At 26.5% G+C, this 16991-nt stretch overlaps 1 protein-coding gene across 1 annotated transcript; it reads left to right on the forward strand.

The window, feature by feature from the left end:
• The first annotated feature begins 10171 nt into the window (after positions 1-10171).
• On the forward strand, positions 10172-11306 carry LOC106768240. Its single transcript, XM_014653256.2, has one exon. The coding sequence runs from the start codon at positions 10290-10292 to the stop codon at positions 11109-11111; it is 822 nt and encodes a 273-aa protein (XP_014508742.1). The 5' UTR covers positions 10172-10289; the 3' UTR covers positions 11112-11306.
• Positions 11307-16991: the final 5685 nt, after the last annotated feature.

Here is a 16991-nt window from a genome sequence, read left to right on the forward strand (position 1 = left end):
TTGGTGTTATGTTAAAGAGAGAAAGAAGATGGTTTATTGAGAAAGAAAAGTGTCAAAGATGGGTATATATGCACAAAGAAATGCTAATTATTTTGGTTCTTTGCATGTGAGTGAGAGTTTCTCTCTCTACAGTTATTCTAAAATCACTCCTTCCCACTCGTTCACTAACAAACTAGCTCTCTTTTCTTTATATTACTCAATCAAACTCATCCAATCTGAACCGTTCATTCTTAATATTACCATCATTGTGGAACAAAGCTCAGAAAATTAAAGTCAAATCTTCTTCGTAAAATAGCCAACCCCTCGTTTCATATAGCACTGAATTACACATTTCCAAATTACACACTTCGATCTCCATTTCCAATTGCTACCATGGCAGCAGAACTTGTTGGTGGTGCTCTTCTTTCGGCTTTTCTCCAGGCTGCGTTCGACAAACGGGCTTCACCTCAATATGTAGACTTCTTTCCTCGAAGAAAATTTGATGAGAAGCTGCTTGGCAATTTGAACATCACGCTGCACTCCCTCAATTCTCTCGCTGATGATGCAGAACAGAAGCAGTTTAGAGATCCACACGTGAAGCCGGGCTTCCATGTTTATCATGCTAGAGATTCTCAAACCAGCAATTACAATATACATACACGTATATATAAATGCCACAAACATGTTCTTTATCAATGATCACGTCGTATAAATAGTAGAAATTGCTTGCTTATAGTACGAAATATACTTTTAAAAGAAGCTGAGACACATCACGGAAGAATTTCATTAACTCTTTATTCATATACTCTAAACAAAGCATGTTAATCTAATATAAAAGAAAGTTTATATTATAAAGTGTATACATCAAACTTGTTTTATATATTGAAAATACATATTCACACCAGTTCTCATGTTCTTGATTCTTAACATGAGAATACAGATTCCTGAATGTATTGAAAATCCTTTCCAGGATAAAATGAAGTTATGGTATTGACTGGACACGATATGAATGGAAACAGCTCTGAACATTGGGTGCATTAAGAAAGGCTTGTTCTGGATTCTGTTTCTAAGGACTTTTCCATAAATCCATGTTATAAGCCCTTAGAGTAGTTGTCATCAATTGATAACAACTGAAAATAATGACAAAAGAACTATTTATTGAATGCATGTAATTTGAATCATAGGTTTTTGAGAGGCCTTCACTATCCTTAATCTTAGAATGTAAATTTCAGTATACAAAAAAAAAAAAAACGATTTTCATGATAATGATTTCCTCCACATACCTACATTATGTTGATATTGTCTCTAATAGATATAGGACTTTTTTTCCTAAACGAACATCTATGATTCATTTTCATTCCTTTACTCCTAATTAACTTCATCCCTATTTCTGCAATACTCACCAACTACAACTTACTAACTATGGCTAGTTATTAATTCTTACACATATATGGTCTCATTCCTTTCTTCCATTTCTTCTGTACACTGTCATAAAAAGATGTTCTGTCCCTGTCATTAACAAATTTTTCCCAACTATTTGCTTTTCTCATCTTTGCCATTGATTCCTTTATATAAAGTATATATGGATCCAGTTGCTGATATGTGTTCAATTTCTTTTCTCTAATCTGAAGCATATGAAAGAAATCATCCATTCATCTATATATATATATATATATATATATATATATATATATATATATATATATATATATATATATATATATATATATATATATATATATATATCAGTAACAGATTAGCTATTTAAACCAAAAAGGACCCATGTATTTGTTTTAGATATATACTTGTTGGAGGGTTCATGATTGAAATACTGCTACCTCTATGCCCTATGTAGCTGTTCTTATTACATGAGAGAAAAGAATATAAAAAAATAATAGCATAAAGAATGCAATAAGAAAAATGAATGTGTATACTTGTATAAATAGTTGTAAGATAATCATATTTTGATAATATTTTTTTGACAACATTTTAATACCATTTATGTGTCATTTTTTGATTGGTCCATATTAATGTTTATGATTATTATGATTGATTATGAAATAATTTTGAACCAATCACGCAATGACACGTAGATGATATTAAAATATTGTCAAAATTGTAATATTTGTTGAGATTGAATATAAAGTAGTGTTACAATCCTACACAATACCAAGAGTGGGTTAGTAGGACAGAAGAGAAAGGCTGCATGGGAAAGGTTTGTCATTATTAATTCCTATGTATGTGTTGTCTCATGCAGCCATCATCCATTAAAGGTAAGAAAAGCATTATGGTGGCCAATGTAAACAACCATTTAATATATAATTTATACCTATCCACACAACCCACTAATTTCATATGCTGAGCAAAGTTTGGAGGCTGCTCATTGGAAACTTATTACTATCTAACTTTTCTAGATAGTATTGTTAAGAAAATGGCATTGTTTAAGGCAATTCATAAACTTTAAAATCAATACACTAAACTACTTAAATTAAATGAAAATAATAACATAAAAATATTACTACTATTGAGCTTCTACTCTGATATTATTTGGAAATTGTAGATTTATTTGTTTATATCTAAAACTTTAGAGTAAAAAATTACTAATTAGAAATATATTTGTAGTAATTATTTAACGGATCCTAGTATAAAGTAAAAGTTCAAATAGATTTCATGTGAGGTCATACTTCTAGAAAGGTGCTGACTTGGGGTATGAGCTTTTTAAGACTAAGTTTATCTAATTAGCACTATTGCTCTGAAACTAAAAGAGAAAGACTATGTTTAGACTATAGATATGTATCTTATTATTGAATATATTACTTTTTCTTAGGGTAAATTAGTGTATGATTAAATGCTTTCTAGAAGAAAATCTTTAGACCCCATCAAAGATTTTTCTTTTTGAAAAAACAATGTAACTTTATAGTTGCCAAATTAATAACAAAAATGCATCAATATGAATTACTATTTTACTAATCATTCATTCATGATAGGGATGTGAAGAATCTTTTCAATGGGAAAACAAAAGGAATGCCAAAAATGGGGTTTAACCCAAAATTTGTTGTGTAAAGTTATTTAGGTTTTTTCTTTCCCAAAAAAAAATGGTTTTTTAAGTAAGAAATAATTTATACGTATAAATTTGTCAGTTTTCACAAATAACTTTTTCAAATTTTTGTTTTTATTGTATAGAAAATTTCGTTGACTTATGTCCAAAATCCAACGTTAGTGTAAATTAAAAATTATAATAATAATAAATTCTTTACAAGTTTGTCAAACTCTTATCTCACTTCGAATGATGAAAATGGTTTCATTGGCATGCTTAAAAAAAAGCTTGTCAATTTATTTAAAGTGTGCTTTGAAATTTTCATCCTAGGCAATTAAAAAAGTATATATTCAATAGAATCTCAATCTAGTTTATACTTAGTGACTTTTCCTTAATCAAGTAGAAAGTTATATATATAATGTAGTAGTTAGTTCTATGCCAAGTCTTAAACATTGTAATGTGAAAGCTAATTTAATAGTATGTAATCTTATTTTTGTTTCTTAAAACTTGTAGGTTAGATTAATATTATGGCATTATGTCAAACCATAATGTTAATTAAGAAATCATCTCTTATGAAATCTTATAATGTCCTTATCATGTATCTACCTCTAATTTTATTTTTATTTTTGTGCATGGAAATGTAATATTTAATCTATTTAATTGTTTCTGACTTTCAAGAACACCAGGTCCTGTGCTTAATAATTAATTGTAATAGTATTTCAAACATATGTGTACAAGGAAATCAAGCTTTACCAAAACCTGAAAATGTCCCCTATTTTTATTTTCACATTCTATAATATTTTGGGTATTTCTAACGTTATTTTAGTTGGAATAAACTCAAGTCAGAAGAAAAATATGAAATTCAATTTTATAAATAAAAAACTTAAAAAAAATAAGATTGTGATAAGTTATATGAAGAAATCCCTTGTAATGAGAAAAACGGAGAAAAAAATTAAAAAAAAAAGTAGTTTTCTTAGTATAAGGAAATTAAATTGTTAGAAAATTATTTATTTATTTTTATTACATATAATTATGTGCATCAATTGAGCTATTTATAAATTAATTATTTGAATTTGACTTATTTAAATTCTCAGTTAATTTTTTTATTCAATCAGGGTTAAATTTAGTTTTAATCATAAATAAAAAAACTTAAAAAAAATAGGATTGTGATAAGTTATATGAAGAAATCTCTTGTAATGAGAATAAATGGAGAAAAAAATTTAAAAAAAAAAAAGGAGTTTTCTTAGTATAAGGAAATTAAATTGTTAGAAAATTATTTATTTATTTTTATGACATATAAATATGTGCATAAATTGATCTATTTATAAATTAATTATTTGAATTTTACTTATTTAAATTCTCAGTTTTTTTTTTATTTAATCAAGGTTAAATTTAGTTTTAAAATATATAAATGGAATATTTTTCATTGCATGGTTTTACACTAATTCAAATATGTTTGAGATACTAAATTAATAAATTGAAAAAAAAAATATACTCAAAACTATAAATAACGCAAATAAGACAAATCTATATATGCTTTTGAATTGGGTCTTTTTTAAATGAATTAATTGCAGTATTTTCATAAATTATTTTTTAGTTTCCAATTAAGGAATCTTTTTACTCAATTATGTAAATAAAAAATAAAGTTTGAACTTGATAGTTTAACTATATATATATATATATATATATATATATATATATATATATATATATATATATATATATATATATATATAAATACGCACAGACACATTGAAAATATATGAAAATATCTCCTTCAAGTTTATTGGGCAAGTGATAGCTAGTTGATGCATTAATATTCAATTATTCGGTTTCTTCCTAATGAGGTTTTTGATTAGTGAGCCTAATCCATATTATATAATGATCAAAATGCCAACATGTTGTACTTAATAATAAACTAATATATTATTCTTTCCCATTCATCAAGGTGATGGGAATATACTTTTTTTTTTTAATTTAAAACTTATTCTTAAAGATATACATAGATTGTTGGAATATAGATATATATAAAATTTCTTCTAGAGAAAGTCCATGGCTATGGGCACATTCATTAATTCTAGAATAAATCAATGAAGACTTAAAATCAAACACTTTCAAACTCCATTAAGCTTTTTGGAAAAATGGTGGAAAGTGGTAATTTCCGCCATTGTTAGTCATCATTGCATGCACCCAACTGTTTAGACTAACTTTCCCACTTACCCAATATTCTTGGGTCACGCAGATTTTTTGAAAATTAATTAATCTCTAAGTAAAATATTAATTAATAATTAATTACAAAAATGGAAAAAAGATATGGCATTTTACACGAAAAACCATTATTAAACTAACCTAATCGTGTTCGTGAATCATGGAATGTGATACACATGAACGGCTAATTAACTCGTTCATCGGTTTTCATATTAGAAATCATTTAATTTTAAGCAATTCAATTAATTTTAATTAATACATGTTTTTATTAATAAGTTTCTTAACTGAAAAAACTAGATATTTTTCTTTCTTTCTTTCTTCAGAATTTCATGTTCCCTCTCTTATACTCAATATAAATGTTAAGAACTTAGGTGGAATAGTTGATTGCATTAACAACTCATTGATTTTGAAAATATTCTAAAATCACATGTAACACATAAAAATATTATTTTATTGATAAGAAAATTAAGTAATATCCACTCAATTAATAAGAGTTTCTCTTTTATTATTTTATATAAAAAAATGTAGATCTCCGTAATATTTTAATAAAGAAAATGTATAAGTTTTTATATTAATTAATCACGTTCTTTCTTGAAGAACGTGAAAGAATATAAATATTTCTTGTGAAAAGATAGACACAATATATTTTAAAATGAAATATTAAAATACTTGCATTACATATCACTTTTCTTCGGATACAAAAACAAAACTCACTTTTTTTTTCTTTTAAATTAAAAAATAAAAAGATAAACGCATATTCATGATATCAGTCAAATTGTGTGCGCAGAAATGAAGCAACTTTTCTAGAACTGAAATGGCTGCTACCTTTTTAGGTTATATGTATCAAAATCAGCTGATAATTAATTAATTTAAAATCCATAGTTATCAAGCTAATAGATTGAATTAAGAAGTGTTTCAGTTATGAGATCCGAGACGGATCATTCTAAGCTGTTTGTTTTTAATCTCCGATCATCTAACATACGTCAAAGGTTTCCACTAGAAGGTCGAAGGGCGGTGACATGCAAGGAAACACTCTTATCAAAAAGTGAATTATCTGGTTGTTAAATTTGTATTTATAGGCATCAGACCTAGTAATCAGCATTAACTGCTTGTAAATACCACATCTCCCGTTTTCCTTTATATAATATTAATCAATTAATGACATTAATTACCTTTCAATATTACTTTTTATATTCTTTCACTGTTCAACCCTACGATCGAACTTCCCAAACGCCAATCCACCCTCTCGTACCTTGAGTCTGACCAGTTGGCCATCCTCTCACTACACACTACAAAAGCGTTAATTGTAAACTTATATACTGAAAATTTGATAAATATAAAATTCTACACGGCTATAATTTTTTATATTAAAACAAATATATATTATTAATTAATTGTAGCTTTAACTTTAATTAATTTTTAATAATTTAAAAAACAGATTAAAGAACTCACTTGTTCAACTACTAAGATCAAATTAAAGAAAAAAAGTAAGTTACGGTATAAAGTTAGGTAAATTAACACGTACTTTATTAGTTATAAGTTAGTTAAATAAGTTTCATTGTATTCTGTGATTACCCTCATACATTTAAAATTATTATTGACATTTTATAATTGATATCAACATTCTCTTAACTATTATCAGACATTTTTAATTACTCACTCTTACAATCTGTCTTTAATATTCTCCTACAAATATCTCTATATACCATTTACAATTATAATACATATAATCACACGTAATATATATTAATATATATGTGAAAAATCACTCTCAAGATTGTGCATAAGGATTCTCAATGCCAACTTGATAAGAAAATGATTAGATTGTGACTTCTTTACATTTAGGAATATAATAATGGCTAAATGGTAGTTAGGTTAATCAAATATTGTCTTCCAGTATTATTATGGTATAAAATAAATGATAAAACACTTCTTAATATGCTTAGTTCATTAATTAAAATTGAGTACGTTTGGCTAACAATTTATAAGTGTGGAGTATGTCAATATGCATAACTAATGAATTTGGTTACCTAATTCAAATATCTAGTAATATATTAATAACATCTTATCTTATGAGCACCACTATTAGTCATCAATTAATTTTATTTATAGATGATTAATATTAAATATTTTTAATTTATTAGCAAATTTTATTAAAAATTATTTTATCACCAAATTTTTAGTTATTGATATTTTTTCAATAAATTTGATTTATTAACAAATTTTTGTTATTAACGATAAATTTTATCTGTTTACAATTTTTCTTTTAATTTAGTCATGGTGATTTAAAACAAAAAAATTACCTATGTTGTGTTTGTTTTTATATGCTCACTTTTTGAGCGAATGTATAAAGACAAAATTTTCATCCGTTTTCACATTTGTTTTCATGTATGTAAAGAGATTTGAGAAAGAAAAGATTGAAACACTGCGAAAATTCATAGAACTATAAACAAAAGTTTACAAAAATAGATTTCACTGATTAATTTTAAAACTTTAACTATTAACAGATTTTTTTATCAATAAATTTATCGGTAATATATATTTATCAATGAAAAAAATTATCAATAATTTGTCATTAATTTATATTTTATTTATCAATCAAAATTCGTCCAAAAATCTATTCATAATTCATATTTCATTTATCGACGAAAAAAATTTATAAATAAATTTTTCGATAATTCATATTTCATTTAACGATATCATCTCTTCCGTCAAACATATAAAACTACCACGTGTGACAGAAGAAAGACATATATTGCAAAACCCACAACAAGCTTCTTGGGAATGACGAAGGAGCAACACAAATCCTATAAACTTCAAAGTTTTGCAGAAATTAGGATTTTTTCAATTATTATGTAGCGTTTTGCCCTTCAACAATTGTTGACAGGATTAGTAATATATGGCTTTCAAAACCTACAAGGAAGAAGAAAAAGACATGACTGAAATTTGCTTGATTGACATGACAATTGTGTGGTGTGCCATTGGAGATGAAGAAAAGAAGGCGGTTTGAGAAACAAATTAGAGATTTTTTCCAATTTTAGGGTTTTTAAAATAATTAAGATTTCTAGATTAGGTTTTTCGTTAGAATGAAGGACACCGAAAAAAATGAAAAATTAAGAAAAAAAAAAGAAGGGAGAAGGTGAACCAAATCACAATATTTACCAACGATTTTTTTCTTCATGTTTTTTATAATTGCTTATGAATTTCTTTTGTAATTGTCAACGGATTTTTTTCATCGATAATTACCAACTATATAAAAATTTTCAGTAAAATTATTAATTGCATTGTTAACGACAAATTTTGACCCATTAGAAATCTATTAAAAAAATGTTATTGGCGAATTTTTGACGTTTTCGATAAATTTTGATCATCGATAATATTTATTTTTCTTGTAGCGAAATTGATTAGAGAGAGAAAGAGATTGAACTCATAGAATCGTATATGTAGTCATTAAAATGGTAGATCGATTCTGGTATGGTAGAATTAATTATGAAAATGGTTATGAAAGTGGTGGAATCGATTCTATCGTTGTAGGAATTGATTATGACTCCACAAAAAGTAAGCTTGTCGTGTTTGTCGATCAAGCTGACTAAGATAAACCTAGTTTGCCAACCTTATCGAGCTAAACCAAACTTGTTTGCTAATCTTGTAACCTTCTCCTCTATTTGTTGAATTTAACTAGTGATTTTAAAATCACACCCTTCATCATTTACAAACTCTCAAAATTTTTCTTTAAATTCCTTTATCCATTCCTTGAAATTCCTCAATCTAAACAACACCATAATTCTTTCTTCATCCCATCAACTTCATCCCATCACTCTCTCTCTCACTCCCTAATCAATACATTATCTAAAAATTAGGAATTCTCCTATCTTAATATCCCAAAATATTTAAGTAACGAAAACAACATTTTGCCTTAAAATTCATAAACGCTCTAAGTCTCATAAACATTCCCAAATCTACCTAATCTACCACATTTCTTACTAAAATAAGCCATGACAAGAATTTATTCTTTTTGTTTTTTGTTTTTTTTTCCATGTAGATGTTTATTGGAAGTATTCCCCCAAGCCTCAACTTTGTCCCTTGCCTTAAAAATCAAATATATTAGGAACATTAACTTTTTGCTACTTTCATGTTTCATACGTAAGCCAACACAAAAATTATAAGTAATTATCGTAGTTATATGCCTTTCTAGAGAAAATCAGTTAGCAAACAATCCGCAGAAATGTGAAAAACATTACAAGACAAAACAAGGTTCGTTGCTATGTGAAACAAACATACGTGTGTGTATATATTACTTTCTCTTTACGTTACTAAGTATCTTTAACTTCAAACTTTAACCAATGAAATAGAAAAATAATAGCAGCATTTATTATATTATAAGGTGTTCAAAAATATGTTTATATTTTAAAAATAATCACTTTGGTTTTGCCATATTTCATAATTAATTATTTTTTATTGTTTTACATATAAATATATTATAAAATGCGCAAACTGTAAAAATATAGTTATTATTTTACTTATATATTAATTTTGGTTGGTCGGAATATTTACATTATTATGAAATTGCAAATAAAAATATAAATTTAAATAAGATATCTTTTATTCTAAAAATATAAATAGATACAAAGTTAGAAGACAGTTGTTTGACGACAAAATAAAGAAAAGTAAATAAATAAATAAATAAAAAAGGGTTTTGTTGTCACTATGTATATGCATTATGCATGAAGTGAAAGTGTAAACATGTTCCATATGGCCATTGGTCAACAGAGGTGTGAACCAGCCCTGAAAGTAACATTTAAATAATTAAAATTCATCACAATTTAAAAAAAAAAATAATGAAAGAAGATAATTATATTTTTTTTATAAAAAAGCTCATTTATTACTCACTTATTTTTTATTTGGAAAATTATAACCCAAAGATAATGTTTAAAGAAAAAACAAAAGCCAAATTGTTGGTGGCTGTTTGTATCTTCTTGGTTGTGTATAAATAACACCAAACTCAGTCTCATGCTTCTTGGAAGAGAACAAAATAATAAAATTCAACAAAGAAAAAGAAAAAATCATGCAGAAAGAAGAAGAACATGAGAGTGTGGAGGAGTGGTTGGTGTGTCCAAGCTTCAGCGCGTATTCCTCCAACAAGCTCGACGATATCGCGGATCAGGTCACGCGAAATGACGATCGCTTCGACCAAAACGACACCGACTTCGAGTTCTTCGCGTTTCGTAAGGTCGCCGACGGTGTGTTCTTGGAAGCGGTGGCGGAGGCCGAAATTCCGACGTTTCCGATCTTCGACCGTGATCTCGCTGCAGAGGCGGAGAACGGCGGCAGAGGTCGAGATTCCGGTGAGGAGGCCATTCAGAGTACGCTAGGGAAGCTTCTGCTGGAAGATTCGACGTCGTGCTCGTCTTCGGAGGTGGACGACGAACTGGAGAATGTTCCGCCGGGGACGTACTGCGTGTGGACGCCGAAACCTTCTCCGGCGTCGACGCCGTGTCGGAAGAGCAAATCGACGGGATCGTCGTCGTCGAAGCGGTGGAAACTTCTGGATTTACTGCGGCGGAGCAACAGCGAGGGGAAGGAGTCGGCGGTGTTCCTGACGCCGCCGGTGAATTCGGTGAAGAAGGGAGTGAAATCGGAGAACGGAAAGAAAATTGTAGCGAGTGGCAGAGACAGTAAGATGTTTCCGGCGATTGCGGCTATTGGCGGCGGTGGTAAGAGGTTTCCGGCAATTGCAGCGGTGTCGGCGCACGAAGCGCTTTATGTAAGGAACAGAGAGATGCGGAGAGAGGATAAGAGAAAGTCGTATTTGCCCTATCGACAGGATTTGGTTGGGTTCTGTGTCAATCTCAACACCATGGGCAAGGCCTTCCCTCTTCTTTCTTGAATTTTTATTTTTATTTTTATTTTTTCCAATTCTATAGGAAAAAGTTAAGCTAAATTAAATGGATTGAAATATCTTAGGTGAAATTATGATAGTAAAAGTATACTATAATAGTGTAATGCAAAAGTTGCTAAGACGAAAATTGAGGTATCAGACGTCAGATGTCAGAGTTATGAGGAAAATGTTTGCGATGTGTAAGTTGTCTGTGTGTTACCTCTCAGAGACGATGTTATGGCGGAAGATTTTAGGTCTGGTTTCTGGTAATATTGTAGAATTTGTGGTAGTTATAAGTATCTAACGAAACGAGTAAAATAGTTATAGATGATTAAATCTTTCTTCTTAAACTTTAGATTCATGTTTTTTAACAACACATTGTGATGGTTTAAATTACTAATCATTAATCATTTTAATGAGTGGATTGTAATTTTCTTTTTATAACTTTCATCACTAATTATTTGAAGAAACCAGTTTTAAGGAGTTTTATATGGGATGTTTTTAATAATTTATCTACAAATACATATTAATTTCTCTATTTATATTTCATTTTAATGTTGTTAAAAATTAAAATATAACTAAACACAATAAAAAAAGAAAATAAATTAAAATATGGAACATTTTAAAATTTTATAAAAAAATAATTAAAATATGAATTTGAGGTTTTATTGAGTTATGAATGAATTTAAAAGAATACTTTTGTTTTTAAAAAAGTTGTTATATAAATTTATATTATTTTAATTAGTGAAATTAATTATTTCTTATGTTAACATAAATATAGTAAAATCAATTATCATTAATTATACCTTAAATACTGCATTTAGGACATTTTTCTTATTTTATTATTTGAATCTAAGAAAGAAAAAGAAAGTTAGCTAAAATTAAAAAGAATAAATGCATCATACTTTTACTAATATTAAGAGAAAAAGTGAATTTCTAACATAAGTGGGAGATATAGTTTGACTACATTTGATCTGAACGAAGAAAAAGATGTTGAATGGTTTCTTCTTAGGTTTGAAGAATTGCTTCATCTTTAAGCTCTTAACTTTGTCATTGTTTTCACTTTATCTCCCATTGACTCCCTTTTAGATTTCAAAAGGAAACCTATTTATATGTTGTTTTTACGAAAAAAAGGTTCATAACTGCATAATTTCATGTACCAAATTTACGCTTGATTATCAAGGATCTTCCCTAGTACCAAAACTTTTGTCTAATGAATTTACTTCGTTCACAAGTTTTGATTTTTTATTTTTTTTTTCATTGGTTTAACTTCTCCTCACAATCAAGTAATTAATGGTTTTCAACTATTCTTTTTTCTTACAATTTCTTCCTTGTAATACATTTTTAAAAATTAAGCTAAAGGTCTAATTAAAATTTAACCCAATTATGTTCATCAAAGAAGTTTGACAAGTGATAAGTCTTTTATCTTAATTACATTTTTTCCATTCAAAACTTGTGAGCTTGTACCTTTAGCTTTTTAAAAAATCAAATTTAGTATTATTTGAATAGTTTTGAAGGATTGATTCTGTGCATGGTTGTAACATATAATTGTAATTAATGTTGATTAAAAGTTAAATTAGTTTTTGAAGTTTGTTTCATTTAAAAAATAGATTTAAATACGATTTAACATTTGTAAGTAAGAAAGAGTTGATAAGTAACACTGAACGAAATAGAGAAATAATAATGAGAATCATATCATATAAAGTTAGAAAATTTATGAAAAAACGAAAACATTGTTAGTAATCATAAAAATTTATTAGTAATATAAATTTTACTAATGATTTATTACGGTAAAAAAATTTATCTATAAAATATTTGTTAATAAATTTATCAGTGAATAATTATCAAGGGTTAAAATTTTGTTGATAATCATTAATTATCAAAATCTCGATAAATATTTATTGATAATTACTGATGATTTTTTTTTCAAAAATTTCGTTAGCATATATCATTATTTGATTTCTTTTCTTTTTTCTTTTTTCTCTTTCTCTTATTTCTTTTCTTCTTCTTTTTTTCTTCCTCTTCTTTCTCTTTAGCTGTGTTTGTCACCTCTAATTTTTTCTCTTCTTTATCTTTTTTTTTCTTTTCATCCTCCTTTTTTTTTTATTATTATTATTATTATTATTATTATTATTATTATTATTGTCACTTATGCCTTTTTCTTTTTTTTTCTTTTTCTTCTCATCATTTTCATTTAATTTATAACAAATATTTTGTTGAATTTAGAGGAAAAGTTGATGCTAATTTTTTCAATAAACTTATTAGTAGATTTTCAAAAATATAATTACTGATAAAGTTATTAATAAGTTTTCAAAAAATTAATTACCATCAAATTTATCAATGAATTTTTAAAACACTAAATTATGTGTCAGTAATTAAAATTTTAATATTCATCAATAAATTATATTTTACTAACAATTTTTATTGTCTATAAAATTTGTCAATAAATATTAATTATTGATGAATTTTTTCATCAGTAATATATAGATGAAAATATCCGAAAATAATAAAAAATTTAAATTATCACCAAAAGTTTTATCTTATAAATTTATTATTGATGAATATTTCTATTAGTAATTAATCTTGTTTTTTGTATTTTTTTCTGTTAATAAAATTTGTTAATAAATTCTATTTTATTGAAGGATTTTTTTTTCATATGTAATATGATATTTTCTTGTAATGAAAGAAAGTAGATCAAACTATTAGTATTGAAGAAGGTTTAGGTGTTGTGCAAGTAAGAAACAAAGATGAATGGACTTGATGTAAAAGTATACCAACATGTGAAGATTAGGATGTATAATGAAAAGTAAATATTAATGTTAACTCAAGAAGAGGGATTCTATGTTTTATGGGATAAAATGTCTTTGGATTAAAATTTCTTTATCAAGTAAAGGGTATATAATTGTTTGGTCAAATAAATATATTACCCTGTTTTGAACATTAAAAGATAAGGATATAGAAGGATTGAATCTCCCAAAGCTTTGAAATGTGGCTGCTAAAGACTATATATTATGATGAAAATGAAGAAGATGAGAAGGGAAAAGAGAAAAGATAGAAAGTGAAAAAGTAAGTGAAGCATTAAAGGAATTTTCAAGGAAGCAGAAAAAAGCTTATACATATATTAAATGCAATGATGAAAATGTTGACTATGAACATAAAGAAACATAAATGAATAGGTGATAAATAAATAGCCTTCTATGCTACCTTCTTTGGAGGTGATGTTGCTTTAATCTTTATGACTGATTCATTTTATATCTTCAAGTATTGGTCAAAAATAGAAAATTCACCCCCATAATGTAAAAGTTTCACTTTCTAGTAAAATAATACTTTTAACAATGTTTTTGTTAATTCATTAATTTTTTTACTATATAATAATGACTTAAATCCTTAATTGGTTTATATGAGAATTTTCAGTTTAGTACTCGCTTTTAAAAGTGTATACATTGGGTCTCTATGTTTTGCAATTTGTGTTAATTTAGTCCCTTTGAACCATTAATTTGGCTTGAAAAATTGCAAGTGGATAAAGTCATTTTGAGTTGCAGCATGTTTATTAACTGTTTGAAGGTTTGGATAACTTCTAATTGTTGTTAGAAACTTGTTTGAAGTGTCATTAATTCACTAAATTGACACAAATTGCAAAACAGGGAACCCAATGTATACACTTTTAAAAGTGGGTACTAAACTGAAAATTCCCTGGAGGACCAATTAAGGATTTAAGCCAATAATAATTTATAATTAAATAATAGTCTATGAGTATTGATAGTACATGCACTCTTAACTAAAATTTGAATACGTTAATGATGTAAAGAATATTTACATTACTATTGTTGTCTAATAATAAATTATGACATAATTAAAAGTTGTTATATCTTTCACACTAATTATTTAAAAAAATATATTTTAAATTATTTAACAAACAAATATATTTATGATGGTGAGAAAATTAATATTCATATTAATTAACAACATCAAACGAAACATTTTCATGTAAATTGAGAAAATTAGTTACTCTTTGTTATTTTCTTATATGTCTTTTATGTTGTGAAAAGTGTCTGGCAGCTCGTTTGGGCCAATTGCTTAATAAATTAGGTTGTTGGATATTTCTTTCCACACCCCATGATTCTTATACCTCTGTGCAGTATAAAAAGACAAAAATACTCTTATTCTCTACTAATATTCTTCAGTGTTGCCCTTATTTCATTAGAAACGTCATTTTATTTTTTAAATAATATAATTTAAAATTTTCTTAAAACATTTTAAAGCCTAATAAAAAAAAAAAACTACGATTTTGTTCATATTATAACAATAACCTATATTGGCGAACCTATAATCACCCAGCGGTGACACAGTCTCCAACTACAAACTATGACATTACACACATAACAAGATGATGACATATATACGAAAAATGAAAACAATGTCTCTTTCTGTGTAAATGTTTTTTTTTCTTCATATTTCTTAAATTACAATTTTAAAGTATATATAAATTCTTTATTTGATGCTACATGTTAATCGGAGTAAAACTTGATTTAGATCATCTATGCAAGATCCTATGGTTAAATTTATTAATAGAAAAATATGTTTAAAAATAATTTTCGATAACGAATAACCTCCTTCTTTTATGAAAATTAATCACAAAAAATATTAATGATATAGTTATTGAACAATTGAAAATGATAACACGAGAAAAAAATTAATTTTTGCTTGGACTAATTTAGTTAGAGTCAGTTGAAAAAATTAAATATCAAATAATTAATAGAACTAACATGTTTTTTGGCTCCTTGTTTTCTCCGAAATTGAACTCAAGAAACTATGTTTGGCCTCGTGTCAAACTTGAATGATGATTACAAAATTCGCATCTTCTTAAGAGAAGATACATCGTACCTAACGCTATAACTTTCCTAATGTTATGAATAAATAATTAAATTACTTTTTACAAATAAATTATATTTTTAATCATGAAATTTTTAATAAATCCAAAATTTGTATATCCAAATACTAAAACCTCATTTTAATATGTTCAATTTGAAAAAATATTAAAAATAAAAAACATATTTTACTCTATAAAAATTAATTTTGGTAATATAATACCAACACTAAATTACTAAAAAAATAAAATATAATTACTCATAAGCCATATAGACTTATACTTTAATTTTAATAATGTATAGTGTTAGTTTATGATATATTTTTAATTTATCGATATTTTTAATAAAGTATCTAATTTATAAAGTAGTAGTTTTTTTTTTTTATGATAACAATAATTTATAATTTTTTATTTTGACACCCTTTAATAAATATAATTTTAATTTGGATTCACACGGCTAATAATCATATATTTATTATATTTTAAAGAATTTTTTTTTTCATTTTTTCAAAATATACATGTATAACGTATTGTATCTTATTATTTTCAAAATAAATATATCGAGATACGTGCTTATATTCATACATAACTCAAAAGTATTTTTATCATAGAAAACAAGATTGAAGTTATAAAAAAAATGTTATAAACATACCTTTTCTATTACCATTTATCCTTATCATTTCTTTCACAAATGTTTATACATTAATAACTTCATTTTTCAATTTTCGACTTTTTTTCAAAGAAGCTTTTGTCTTCACTCGAGTAAACCGTGGAGGTACGACATGGAAGAAATGTTGACATAATATCATCATATTGCACATTGAATGTTGACATACAAAATCAAATGACAAAACTCATAATTATTGAGTGTAATATATAACAACCAATTTGATCATCCAATTCAAAAACCTTCTTCTCTCTTTTGCTCTAACCTTTGCACCAATCTCTTCTGAAACCAAAACCCCCCTTCACCATTTTCAATTCTCTTCACATTAATCTCTCAAAGTTCATTACAATGATCA

This window comes from Vigna radiata, chromosome 1 (assembly GCF_000741045.1).
Source record: "Vigna radiata var. radiata cultivar VC1973A chromosome 1, Vradiata_ver6, whole genome shotgun sequence".
In the NCBI taxonomy this organism is placed as follows: Eukaryota; Viridiplantae; Streptophyta; class Magnoliopsida; order Fabales; family Fabaceae; genus Vigna; species Vigna radiata.